The sequence below is a fragment of the Ranitomeya variabilis genome, chromosome 2, assembly GCF_051348905.1.
Source record: "Ranitomeya variabilis isolate aRanVar5 chromosome 2, aRanVar5.hap1, whole genome shotgun sequence".
Lineage (NCBI taxonomy): Eukaryota > Metazoa > Chordata > Amphibia > Anura > Dendrobatidae > Ranitomeya > Ranitomeya variabilis.
In genome coordinates, this window is record NC_135233.1 from 208,871,707 (window position 1) to 208,886,433 (window position 14,727).

Sequence of the window (14,727 nt, forward strand, 5' to 3'; positions counted from 1 at the left end):
GGCCAGCGCCCAAATTACAGTGCTGGCCAGTGCCCAAATACCAGTGCTCCCCAGTGCTGAGTAACGGTGCTGACTAGTGCCCAAATAACAGTGCTATACAGCGCACAAATAACGGGTCTGACCAGTGCCCGAGTAGCGGTGCACTCCAGTCCCCGAGTAGCAGTGCACTCCAGTGCCTGAGTAATGGTGCTGGCCAGTACTCGATTACCGGTGCTGTCTATTGCCCGAGTACCAGTGCTGTCTATTGCCCAAGTACCGGCGCTGGGCAGAGCTCAGATACTGGTGTTGTCTAATGCTCAAGTACCATGAACCAGTCTACCCAGTGCCAGCACCAGGTTTATGAAGGTCCTTGGGTGACAGAGCCATGGGCCTCCTCATTTGTTTTTTCCATCTTGCTTTTCAATAGCTATAACTTTGTTTTGTCCTGTAGAGCTGCAAGAGGACTTTTTTTTGTTTGTTTGTTTGTTTTTTTGAGGAACAAGCTGTAGCTTTAATCACCACCATTTTGGGGTCATACATCTTTCTGATTTCCTTAATATTAAATTTTTTGGGCAGGCGAAGTGGTGTTTAGCGTTCACTGTACAGGATACATATATATTTTGCTCAGACAGTTGTGCTCACAGCGAAAACAATTTTTTTAATTTCATTTACATTCCGGGTGATATGAACTTTTGTTAATTTTTTTATGTTTCATTCTTTTACATTTTTTATTAGTTTCAGTTGGAGACTTCAGCCTGTGATCAACTTGTAACTTGTAGTACACTAACTTTGCAGTGTGTTGTACGCGCCCCATACATGCAGTGCTCACAACTACATGGACGGCGGATGTTGCCAGTCGAAATCTGAACCAGCTGTCATCTCTTATCTCCAAAATAGGGAAATCTGTCTTCACTGAATACAAGTTATACAGATTTTACCATCAAATTTAGAGCAAAAAAGTAGCAGAATTTTCCAATAAGCTATATTACAAATATGCTTCTTTTCATGTGAACTGATGATATATGGAATAAAAAAAATAAAGCAAAGGATATATTTTTGAGCTGATGCTTTTACATTAATTACTTTGATTTGCAGTGAAATAATAGTTTAGACTTTGGTGCAAATGTTACAGATCCAGGTTGGAGAATTCCTGGCGATATACTTTGATTTTTACCAGAAAGGGTATAATCACTGAGCTGACAATTGATAGCCAATCAATAGAAAGTGTTTTTCATGGTATTGTGCTGCCCTCTGCTGGCAAAATGTATGAACACTATTATCGCTATAAACATACAGCATTATCATAGCTGATAGCAACAAAAAGTTTTACACAAGTGGCAGAATTTTACCGCCAGAGAAGTGACGTGGATTTTGCTCTTGCATATTAAAAGGGATTTTATCAGAGTTGGAAATCCTGAGACATTTCTGTGATTGAAATGTACAGAAGAAAACTTAGCAGTATTGCATTATATCTTGGCACAAACCTATGGTAGACCAGGGTGACCAGACGGTGATGGCTTCTGTACAAAGTCAGGACACTCCGGTGCACAATCACAGGATAGATGATATGGGTGCTCCTGTGCACAATTTTACCTTAACGTGATAATTCCTTGTGTCTGAAGGTGTCAACTGTGAGACAGAGATTGACGAGTGTCAGTCAGACCCCTGCCAGAATGGGGCCACGTGCCAGGATCACATCGGCCTCTTCAAATGTGAATGCCCCGCTGGATATGAAGGCCACTTGTGCCAGCTAGATGTTGACGAGTGCCAAAGCCAACCATGCCAGAACAGAGGAACCTGCATCGATGCCATTAACGGGTATTCTGCTCCACATATTTCTCCTTTATCTTTGCATTTTTGCACACCTGTGCAATAAGTGATAGCTGGCACTTTGCTTACTTTTGGGTCTGTATTACAGGTTCTACTGTAACTGCACGGACACGGGATTTCTAGGACAGACGTGTGAAGTCGATATTTTGGAGTGTGCTTCCAACCCATGTATTAATAATGCCACATGCCTGGAAGGAACCAAAGGCTATGAATGCCTGTGTTGGGCAGGTAAGTACATTTAGATAATCATAAAATCAGCAGTTTGGGGTGTACATACTATGTAGTCATCCACTACGGGTCCATGAAAAAGGCAGGCCAGAATTGTGATTGCCCACTGTTGGATGAGGTTTACAGAAACTGACCCATTTCAGACCAACACTTGGCTATTTTGGTGGCCAAAAAGTTCAGTTTTAGTCTCATCTGACCACATCACCTTCCTATATACATTTGGGGAGTCTCCCACATGTCTTCTGGGAAACTCAAAACAAGCCTTACAATTTTTGTTGGTAAGTAATGGCTTTTTTCTGCCCACTCTTACATAAATACACCCTCTATGGAGCATACGACTTATTGTGGTCATGTGAACAGATACTCCAGTCTCTTATTGGGAACTCTGCAGCTCCTTCAGGGTTACCTTTTATCTCTGTGCTGCCTCTCTGATTAATGCCCTCCTTGTCCGGGCTGAGAGTTTTGATGGAAGGCCATCTCTTGTCAGGTTTGTTGTGGTACCAAGTTCTTTCGGTTTGATGATAATGGATTTGCTCCAGGGGATCATCAGAGATTGGGATATTTTTTTATAACCCAACTCTGACATACTTCTAAACAACTTTGTCACTGATTTGTTTGGAGATCTCCTTGGTCTTCATGGCGTTAAATCATGAGAAATGTAAACAATTGGCGCACTCACCCAGATCCTTCTTGATGTGCAATTTTATTCCTTGGTAAAACGTGTTATCAAACCATATTAAAGTGCAGGTAGCGGGGGAGCTATGCAGATGAGGGAGCTTGACGAAAGGATCTGGGTGAGTGCTTCAATTCTTTCAATTTCTCATGATTTACCTTGATGTTATCTATGCACCACCCTACAGAGATCCTATGGAGGCATATTGAGGTGTGAACCAATGAACATTGCTTATTTTCAGCAACTGGTGCCTAATTCTCTTTTTACAAATACCTGTCTTCATGGTGGTGTGTGGAGATCTCCTTGGTCTTCATTGTGTTGTGTGGAGATCTCCTTGGTCTTCATGGTGGTGTGTGGAGATCTCCTTGGTCTTCGTGTTGTTGTTTGGAGATCTTGGTCTTCGTGCTGTTGTTTGGAGATCTCCTAGGTCTTCATGGTATTGTTTGGAGATCTCCTTGGTCTTCATGGTGGTGTGTGGAGATCTCCTTGGTCTTCATGGTATTGTTTGGAGATCTCCTTGGTCTTCATAGTGGTGTTTGGAGATCTCCTTGGTCTTCATAGTGGTGTTTGGAGATCTCCTTGGTCTTCATAGTGGTGTTTGGAGATCTCCTTGGTCTTCATTGTGTTGTGTGGAGATCTCCTTGGTCTTCATGGTGGTGTGTGGAGATCTCCTTGGTCTTCGTGTTGTTGTTTGGAGATCGTGGTCTTCATGCTGTTGTTTGGAGATCTCCTAGGTCTTCATGGTATTGTTTGGAGATCTCCTTGGTCTTCATGGTGGTGTGTGGAGATCTCCTTGGTCTTCATGGTATTGTTTGAAGATCTCCTTGGTCTTCATAGTGGTGTTTGGAGATCTCCTTGGTCTTCATAGTGGTGTTTGGAGATCTCCTTGGTCTCCATGGTGGTGTGTGGAGATCTCCTTGGTCTCCATGGTGGTGTGTGGAGATCTTCTTGGTCTTCATGGCGGTGTGTGGAGATCTCCTTGGTCTTCATGGTGGTGTGTGGAGATCTCCTTGGTCTTCGTGTTGTTGTTTGGAGATCTCCTTGGTCTTCATGGTGTTGTGTGGAGATCTTCTTGGTCTTCATGGTGGTGTGTGGAGATCTCCTTGGTCTTCGTATTGTTGTTTGGAGATCGTGGTCTTCATGCTGTTGTTTGGAGATCTCCTAGGTCTTCATGGTATTGTTTGGAGATCTCCTTGGTCTTCATGGTGGTGTGTGGAGATCTCCTTGGTCTTCATGGTATTGTTTGAAGATCTCCTTGGTCTTCATAGTGGTGTTTGGAGATCTCCTTGGTCTTCATAGTGGTGTTTGGAGATCTCCTTGGTCTCCATGGTGGTGTGTGGAGATCTCCTTGGTCTCCATGGTGGTGTGTGGAGATCTTCTTGGTCTTCATGGCAGTGTGTGGAGATCTCCTTGGTCTTCATGGTGGTGTGTGGAGATCTCCTTGGTCTTCGTGTTGTTGTTTAGAGATCTCCTTGGTCTTCATGGTGTTTGGTTAGTGGTGCCTCTTGTTAATGGTGTTTCAGCCTCTGTGGCCTTTCAGAGAAGGTAACGTGTATATTCTGACCGACATGTGACACTTAGATTGCACACAGGGGGACATCATGTCACTCAGCATGGGACTTATGAAGTCAGGCTGCTTGAATCAGAAACTAAGGGCTTCATAGCAAAAGGGGTGAAAACATATGCACATGCCAATTTTTAGCTATTTAATCCCATAAATTTAATTTATGCTGATATTTTTCTCACTTCACCAACTTAGACTATTTAGTGCTGATGCATCGCACACAAATCAGATACAAAAATCTTTATACCCAGGAACAAAATAGGTAAAAAGCCAAGGGGGTAAATAGTTTTGCAAGCCACTGTATCCCAAAGCAGTGGGCAATGCAATATTAGAACTCTGAAAGGTGCTCCGTCCATTGCATTAGATTCAGAATCAGTCTTTAGAGTGACGTATGTACATGGCCGTTGATGCGATGCAGCAGTGATTCAGTTCTCTTCCACAGCTTCACTGCACCATGTGAATCCACCCATACAGCTGCTCCAACTTTTCATGTTGCACTTCACAGTTTTGATCTTTTTGAGTTCAACACTGTGAACTGTGATCTCTTCATTGTCGTTGTGTACTCCTCACTGATCTATGTAGGAAGTGTCAGATATCTCAATATGCTGCTACAAAGGACAAACTTGCCATGAGACCTACTACAAAATAGCTATAATAACACATTAATTCAAGTAATATTGTTTCTGGAGTTCAGAAGACCAAACATCTGGACCTTCATCCCATCTTGAATAGAAAATTAATTTAAAGAGAGCCTGTCACTAGGTCAATAGCGTCTGGTTTCTGCTCTTATTTTATTCCAGTTTCTCCCCCTAGTATTGTTTCTCGTTGGTTTTAAATTCACCATATTGTACCAGAGATATGGGTGTTTTTAGTTAGTCCTAATTTTTATGGTCTTTAAGACGGTGCTCACAGGATCCTCTGGGGCGTGTCTTTAGGCCGTTCTGCATAATTAACCTGTGAGCAATGCCCCATAAAGACCATAAAAAGTAGCACTAAATTAAAACACGAAAATCTCTGGGACTGCATGGCAGAAAAAAAATTAAAAGAACAGTTCTTAGAGGAGCAGCAGGTATAAAATAATCCAAAAACTTTTCCCTTTTGAGCCGGTGACCGGTCCTCTTTAGGACACACATTACTTAGTCATCGTCTGCCTGATCTTTCCATCTATTGATAAGACCACTTACAGGGTTATTCCCAACATTTTAAGTTATCATGTGGCCATAACTTGTTGATTGGTGGGGCTCTGAATGTTTGGACCTCACCGATCCTCAGAACAAAACCCTAAAATTCCCCATCGAAATAGAGCATTGGACATTCATGTGCGCCACCACTCTATTCATTCTCTACTTGATTGCTGGAAATAGCTGAGCACAGTGCTTGGCTATCTATGGCCACCACATAGAGAATAAATGAAGTAAAGGTGCATTTTGGAGCCCTGGATCTTGGGATCAGTGGGTATATCAAGAGTTGGACCTCCACCAATATACAAGTTATCACCTATCTTTTCGATGAGTGGCAACTTAAAATGTTGGAAATAATACTTTATTGTATTTGATTCCAACTAGTATTCATTGTAGTATTCTTACAAGTGATGAGGGAACGTGCTGGGATAAGGTGTTATCTGTCATGCTCGTGAGCTAACCGAGTGTCTTCAACATGCTCGAAAAATATGCTTGAATCCCCGCTGCTGCATGTCTCGTGGCTGTTCGACAGCTGCAACACATGCGGGGATATCCTGTTTGGTAGTCAATCCCTTCATGTGTTGCAGCTGTCGAACATATTCGAGCCTGGAACATATTATTTGAGCACACTGAAGTCACTCGGTTAGCTCACGAGCATGCTCAGATAACATCTCTGTAAGACCAGGTTCATTTGAGGCACCTGTTAGTCCATATCAAAGAAAATATGCACTGCCTGAACAGAATGAAACCACAAAAGCATCCTTTTATATTGTTATTGTTAGAGTTGAGGGACCCACATGTCTTGTGTCCGTGTGCTGACCCCTTAAATGGCTTCCCTCAACTCTTGACACTTTTATACATTTTTCTTTCTCCAGGATATTCTGGAAATCACTGTGAGTTGGATATTGATGAATGTGGTCACCGTCCTTGCCTACATGACGCCCTGTGTATGGAGCGATCGGATCAGACACTATATGGAGCACAACCAGAGTTCAGCACAAACTTCAACTATGACCACGCCGCAGGATATGTGTGCAGGTGTCAGCCCGGATTCACAGGTAAGGCGCCTCTATTAATCGAGGTCTGTGACTGTGTTGCTCTCACATTGGTTCCATGTAAACAATTTTTCATGTTGAACTGAACACATGATGTAATAAGAGCTGCAGAGCAGAAAAAAAGCATGTCTTAGCATGTAGGGATTAGCGGGTACATGTGCAGTTCTATACTCCATCTTTGCAGGCACCATTGAAAATAAATGTGCCAGGGACTGCGAGGGTTAAGTAAAATTAAGGATGACTTCCTAATATCGGAGCTTTTGACTGGCTATTGGGGAATAGAGGGAAGGGTCATGAAGGGGTATATACAGTTTTGTGAAAAAGTGTGCGCGCGCGCGCGTGTGCGTGTATGTATATAATGTATGTGTGTGTGTGTGTGTGTGTGTGTGTGTGTGTGTGTGTGTGTGTGTGTGTGTGTGTGTGTGTGTAATATATATACACTGCTCAAAAAAATAAAGGGAACACTAAAATACCACATCCTAGATATTGCTGAATGAAATATTTAAGTTGCAAATCTTTATTCATTGCATAGTGGAATGTATTGAGAACAATAAAACATAAAAATGATCAATGTAAATCAAAATGAATATCCCATGGAGGTCTGGATTTGGAATGATACTCAAAATCAAAGTGGAAAATCAAATTACAGGCTTATCTAACTTCTGTGGAAATGCCTCAAGACAAGGAAATGATGCTCAATAATGTGTGTGGTCTCCACGTGCCTGTATGACCTCCCTACAACGCCTGGCCATGCTCCTGATGAGGCGGCGGATGGTCTACTGAGGGATCTCCTCCCAGACCTCAACTAAAGCATCTGCCAACTCCTGGACAGTCTGTGGTGCAATGTGACGTTAGTGCATGGTGCGAGACATGATGTCCCAGATGTGTTCAGTCGGATTCTGGTCTAGGGAACAGGCGGGCCAGTCCACAGTTTCAATGTCTTCATCTTGCAGGAACTGCTGACACACTCCAGCCACATGAGGTCTGGCATTGTCCTGCATTAGGACGAACCCAGGGCCAACTGCACCAGCATATGGTCTCACAAGGGGTCTGAGGATCTCATCTCGGTATTTAGTGGCAGTCAGGATACCTCTGGCGAGCACATGGAGGGCTGTGCGGCCCTCCAAAGAAATGCCACCCCACACCATTACTGACCCACTGCCAAACCGGTCATGTTAAAGGATGTTGCAGGCAGCAGATCACTCTCCACAGCATCTCCAGACTCTGTTACGTCTGTCACATGTGCTCAGTGTGAACCTGCTTTCATCTGTGAAGAGCACAGGGCACCAGTGACGAATTTGCCAATCCTGGTGTTCTATGGCAAATGCCAATCGTCCTGCACGGTGTTGGGCTGTGAGCACAATCCCCATCTGTGGACGTCGGACACGCAGACCATCCTCATGGAGTCGGTTTCTAACCATTGTGCAGACACATGCACATTTGTAGCCTGCTGGTGTTCATTTTGCAGGGCTCTGGCAGTGCTCCTCCTTTTCCTCCTTGCACACAGGCTGAGGTAGCGGTCCTGCTGCTGGGTTGTTGCCCTCCTACGGCCCCCTCCACATCTCCTGGTGTAATGGCCTGACTCCTGGTAGTGCTTCCAGCCTCTGGACACTACGCTGACAGACACAGCCAACCTTCTTGCCACAGCTCGCATTGATGTGCCATCCTGGATGAGCTGCACCACCTGAGCCACTTGTGTGGGTTGTAGAGTCCATCTCATGCTACCACAAGTGTGAAAGCACAACCAACATTCAAAAGTGACCAAAACATCAGCCAGAAAGCATTGGTACTGAGATGTGGTCTGTGGTCCCCACCTGGTCCCCATTTATTGAGGGTGTCTTGATAATTACCAATAATTTCCATCTGTTGTCTATTCCATTTGCACAACAGCATGTGAAATTGATCGTCAAACAGTGCTGCTTCTTAAGTGGACAGTTTGATTCCACAGAAGTTTGATTTACTTGGAGTTATATTCTGTTGTTTGTGCTCCCTTTATTTTTTTTGAGCAGTGTGTGTATATATATGTATATGTGTGTGTGTGTGTGTGTGTATATATATATATTTTTTTATGTGTGTATATGTATGTGTGTATGCTGCTGCCTGACCAGCCACCCGAGCTGCCGCCTCACCACCACCAGTGCCGCAGCATACCGACCTCCTGTCTCTTCCCCATTATCCCGAAAAATGTAAGTCCGCAAGGACAGGGTACTCTTCCCTCTATACCAGTCTGTCACTGTAAATTTGTTTACTGTTAACGATATCTATAACTCTGTATGTAACCCCTTTTCACGTGTACAGCACCATGGAATTAATGGTGCTATATAAATATATATATATACTGTACAGACCAAAAGGTTGGACACACCTTCTCATTTAAAGATTTTTCTGTATTTTCATGACTATGAAAATAGTACATTCACACTGAAGGCATCAAAACTATGAATTAACACATGTGGAATTATATACTTAACAAAAAAGTGTGAAACAACTGACATTATGTCTTATATTCTAGGTTCTTCAAAGCAGCCACCTTTTGCTTTGATGACTGCTTTGCACACTCTTGGCATTCTCTAGATGAGCTTCAAAAGGTAGTCACCGGAAATGGTCTTCCAACAATCTTGAAGGAGTTGCTAGAGATCCTTAGCACTTGTTGGCCCTTTTGCCTTCACTCTGCTGTCCAGCTCACCCCAAACCATCTCGATTGGGTTCAGGTCTGGTGACTGTGGAGGCCTGGTCATCTGGTGTAGCACCCCATCACTCTCCTTCTTGGTCAAATAGCCCTTACACAGCCTGGAGGTGTGTTAGGGGTCATTGTCCTGTTGAAAAATAAATGATGGTCCAACTAAACGCAAACCGGATGGAATAGCATGCCGCTGCAAGATGCTGTGGTAGCCATGCTGGTTCAGTATGCCTTCAATTTTGAATAAATCCCCAACAGTGTCACCAGCAAAGCACCCCCACACCATCACACCTCCTCCTCCATGCTTCATGGTGGGAACCAGGCATGTAGAGTCCATCCGTTCACCTTTTCTGCGTCGCACAAAGACACGGTGGTTGGAACCAAAGATCTCAAATTTGGACTCATCAGACCAAAGCACAGATTTCCACTGGTCTAATGTCCATTCCTTGTGTTCTTTAACCCAAACAAGTCTCTTCTGCTTGTTACCTGTCCTTAGCAGTGGTTTCCTAGCAGCTATTTTACCATGAAGGCCTGCTGCACAAAGTCTCCTTAACAGTTGTTGAAGAGATGTGTCTGCTGCTAGAACTCTGCGTGGCATTGACCTGGTCTCTAATCTGAGCTGCTGTTAACCTGTGATTTCTGAGGCTGGTGACTCGGATAAACTTATCCTCAGAAGCAGAGGTGACTCTTGGTCTTCCTTTCCTGGGGTGGTCATCATGTGAACCATTTTCTTTGTAGCTCTTGATGGTTTTTGCCACTGCACTTGGGGACACTTTCAAAGTTTTCCCAATTTTTCAGACTGACTGACCTTCATTTCTTAATGTAATGATGGTCACTCGTTTTTCTTTACTTAGAATTTGTATTATGGCAAGAAAAAAGCAACTAACAGTCTATTCAGTAGGACTATCAGCTGTGTATCCACCAGACTTCTGCTCAACACAACTGATGGTCCCAACCCCATTTATAAGGCAAGAAATCCCACTTATTAAACCTGACAGGGTACACCTGTGAAGTGAAAACCATTTCCAGTGACTACCTCTTGAAGCTCATCAAGAGAATGCCAAGAGTGTGCAAAGCAGTCATCAAAGCAAAAGGTGGCTACTTTGAAGAACCTAGAATATAAGACATTTTTTCAGTTGTTTCACACTTTTTTGTTTAGTACTGTATATACTCGAGTATAAGCCGACCCGAGTATAAGCCGACCCCCCTTATTTTGCCACAAAAAACTGGGAAAACTTAATGACTCGAGTATAAGCCTAGGGTGGAAAATGCAGCAGCTACTGGTAAATGTCAAAAATAAAAATAGATACCAATAAAAGTAAAATGAATCTAGACATCAGTAGTTTAAGTGTTTTTGAATATCCATATTGAATCGGGAGCGCCATATAATGCTCCATACAGTTTATGATGGGCTCCATAAGATGCTCCATATTAAAATATGCCCCATATAATGCTGCACAAATGTTGATTATGGCCCCATTAGATGCTCCATACAGATATTTACCCCCATATAATGCTGCACATGGCCACATAAGATGCCCCATACAGATATGTGCCCCCATATAATGGTGCACATGGCCACATAAGATGCCCCATACAGATATTTGCCCCCATATAATGGTGCACATGGCCACATAAGATGCCCCATACAGATATTTGCCCCCATATAATGGTGCACATGGCCACATAAGATGCCCCATACAGATATGTGCCCCCATATAATGGTGCACATGGCCACATAAGATGCCCCATACAGATATTTGCCCCCATATAATGGTGCACATGGCCACATAAGATGCCCCATACAGATATTTGCCCCCATATAATGGTGCACATGGCCACATAAGATGCCCTATACAGATATTTGCCCCCATATAATGGTGCACATGGCCACATAAGATGCCCCATACAGATATTTGCCCCCATATAACACTGCACATGGCCACATAAGATGCCCCATACAGATATTTGCCCCATATGCTGTTGCTGCGATTAAAAAATAAAAAAAATCACATACTCACCTCTCAGGCCCCCGGCACTTGTTATATTCACCTGCTCCGCGTTCCACCGCTGCCGGGTGCCGCTGTGTCTTCCATCCTCTGCACTGACTATCAGGCAGAGGGCGGCACGCAGTAATCGCGTCACCGCGCCCTCTGACCTGAGCGTCACTGCGGAAGATGCAGCGGCGCTCAGGTGGAACGAGGAGCAGGTGAATATCGCTCACTGCCCCCGTCATACTCACCTGCTCCTGGCGCCGTCACTGGACGTCTGTTTCCCGGCGCCGCAGCTTCCTCCTGTAGTGAGGGGTCACATGGTACCGCTCATTACAGTAATGAATATGCGGCTCCACCTCTATGGGAAGTGGAGCCGCATATTCGTTACTGCAATGAGCGGTACCATGTGACCGCTCACTACAGGAAGAAGCTGCCGGCCCCGGGCAAAAGACGTGCAGGGACCGCGCCAGGAGCAGGTGAGTATTATTACACAGCTCCGCTCCCCCTCCCCTGCCGACCCCTGGGTATGACTTGAGTATAAGCCGAGAGGGTTACTTTCAGCCCCCAAAAGTGGGCTGAAAATCTCGGCTTATACTCGAGTATATACGGTATATAACTCCACATGTGTTAATTCAAAGTTTTGATGCCTTCAGTGTGAATTTACAATTTTCATAGTCATGAAAATACAGAAAGATCTTTAAATGAGAAGGTATGTCCAAACTTTTGGTCTGTACTGTGTGTATATATATATATATATATATATATATATATATATAATTTTAATTGTTTGTGTTTTCCAAAAGATGGAAAAGTGAGTGACTCCACCAGAAAGAACTTCACCTGTTAGTTACCATCTATAACTTACTTTAACCTCCTATATATGCTGCAGGACTGTAATATCAGTGTTGGTCTTTGTACAGAGATTTTTTTTTTTTGATCAGATACATTTTTATTAAACAATCAGAATAATACAAATAGTATTCATTACATTTTGTATACAACTCAAGTAACATTTTACATATAACAGCACGGTGTTGTATGTTCTCTCCGTGTTTGCTTGGGTTTCCTCCGGGCACTCCGGTTTCCTCCCACATTCCAAAGACATACTGATAGGGAATTTAGACTGTGAGCCCCATCGGGGACAGTGATGATAATGTGTGCAAAAAATGTAAAGCGCTGCGGAATATGTTAACGCTATATAAAAATAAAGATTATTATTATTATTATATAATAACCCAGACCCATCCCATGCCCTCCCCCCTCCCTTCCACCTTCAGAGACCCACCAAGAGCCAACCGGTTTCCACCATCCTGTAAATAGAGAGTAATTATCCTAAAACCCACCCACAATACCCTAGAGCCCCCAATTTCGGACCCAACCCCTTAGCGCAAATCGATCCATGGTTGCCACAGCTTAAAGAAAAAGTCCAGCTTCTGTCTTTTAGTGTATATACTTCTCTCCAATGAAATAATATGGTCCACCTGCACCAGAAAATCTCTCCTCGTCGGAGGCTCCTCCCTAATCCAGAATTTGGCTGTTAATTTTCTTGCAATAAATAGCAACCTAGCAATAACAATTTTTAAATGAATTATCAATTGCAATCTCCTCTACATATCCCAATACACAAACCAAGGGGTCCCTAGGGACCGTGCAATTATATACTAACTCAATTCCATTCAATACCACTATCCAAAAAGAGGACTATCGAGGACACAGCCACATCATATGAACAATACCTGCCTCAGATTGTGAGCACCTAGGACACTGCTAGTCGAGCCTCATCCCAGCTTTGAATAACATATCGGGCGTTCTATATGCTCTATGAATTACAAATAGTGGCGACAACCTCCCCGGCTCACTCATAGAAATCCTAGGCACGTACTCTAAAATTGATTCCCATGTGTCATTATCAATTATATTCGGCTTCCCATTTATCTCTAGCCTTAATAGGGTATTTATCCAGAAAAGAAAAAAGAAGATACTCATATATCCCTGAGATCTCACCCTTCGTACCACTGTTTTTAAAGGGGTTGTCCACTACTTTCAGTTAACCCCCCCAATGTATCCCCCTGGGGCCCCTAATGAATTGTGTAAATACCTTCTGTTGCCGTTTTCGCCTGTGAGCGGCGCTATGCTGGTGGCTGAGTCCGGGTTACGTGACCCCCAGGCTGCAGCCACCGCTAATTTCCGCTGACGTCACGACAATTTCCAGACTCTGAAAAGTCAGTGAGTCGGCGGCCGATGCCGTGGCAGCGGCCGGTGCGTCGGTGGCTGGTGCCGCGGCGGCCGGTATGTCGACGGCCGATGCGGCGGCCGGTGCGGTGGTGGTGGGCGGTGCAATGGCGGGGGTCTGCACGGTGAATGCTGGACTATGCGGGGGGGTCTGCGGGGCTGTGCGGTGGTGGTGGCGGCGGCGTCTCTGTGTGCAGGCATCGTCCGATGGGACTACAAGTCCCATCGGGCTCTGCCTGCTACAGTGACAGTGAGTGACACATTAGCCAATGATGGGACAGTAGTAGTCCCATCATCCGGCTAATGTGTTGAATGTAAAAAAAACAAAACACACATATACAGTACATACATACATAGAACACACATACAGAACATGCGACATGCAGCATGCGACATGCAGCATGCAACATGTGACGACATGCAACATGCTACGACATGTGACAACATGCTACAACATGCGACATGCAGCATGCGGCAACATGCGACGACATGCAGCATGCGATATGCAGCATGTGACATGTGCCATGCGACGACATGCAACATGTGACAACATGCACCAAGCGACATGTGACATGCAGCATGCGACGATATGCGACATGTGACAACATGCAACGACATGTACCATGCGACGACATGCAGCATGCGACATGCAACATGTGACATCATGCGACATGCAGCATGCGACATGTGACGACATGGACCATGCAACGACATGCAACATGCAATGACATGCGACATGCACCATGCGACGACATGCGACATCATGTGACATGCGACATGTGACAACATGTGACATGCACCATGCGACATGCAGCATGCGACATGTGACAACATGCGACATGCACCATGCGACGCCATGCGACAACATGCGCCATGCGGCGACATGCACCATGCGACATGCAGCATGCGACAGCATGCGAGATGCAGCATGCAACATGTGACGACATGCGACAACATGTACCATGCGACGACATGCCACATGGGACATGCGGCGCCATGCGACATCATGTGACATGCAGCATGCGACATGTGACAACATGTACCATGCGACGACATGCACCATGCGACAACATGTACCATGCGACGACATGCAACATGTGACATAATGTGACGACATGCACCATGCGACGACATGCAGCATGCGACTACATGCGACATGCACCATGCGACATGTGACGGCATGCGATGACATACACCATGTGACATGCAACATGTGACATCATGCGACATGCCACATACAGTACATACATACAGTACATACATACAACATACATATAGACATACAGTACATATAACAGAGTACATACTCAC

The 14,727-nt window shown here is 44.5% G+C and overlaps 1 protein-coding gene across 3 annotated transcripts in view; it reads left to right on the forward strand.

Annotated features, from left to right (window-relative positions):
• The window catches only part of CRB2 (crumbs cell polarity complex component 2), a 229,814-nt gene that overhangs the window by 103,391 nt on the left and 111,696 nt on the right, over positions 1 to 14,727 (forward strand). For all 3 annotated transcript variants that reach the window (XM_077283531.1, XM_077283530.1, XM_077283532.1), the window contains exons 3-5: positions 1,602 to 1,797; positions 1,898 to 2,037; positions 6,331 to 6,513. In XM_077283531.1, coding sequence (XP_077139646.1) covers positions 1,602 to 1,797; positions 1,898 to 2,037; positions 6,331 to 6,513 — 519 coding nt within the window. The remainder of the gene's footprint in view (positions 1 to 1,601; positions 1,798 to 1,897; positions 2,038 to 6,330; positions 6,514 to 14,727) is intronic.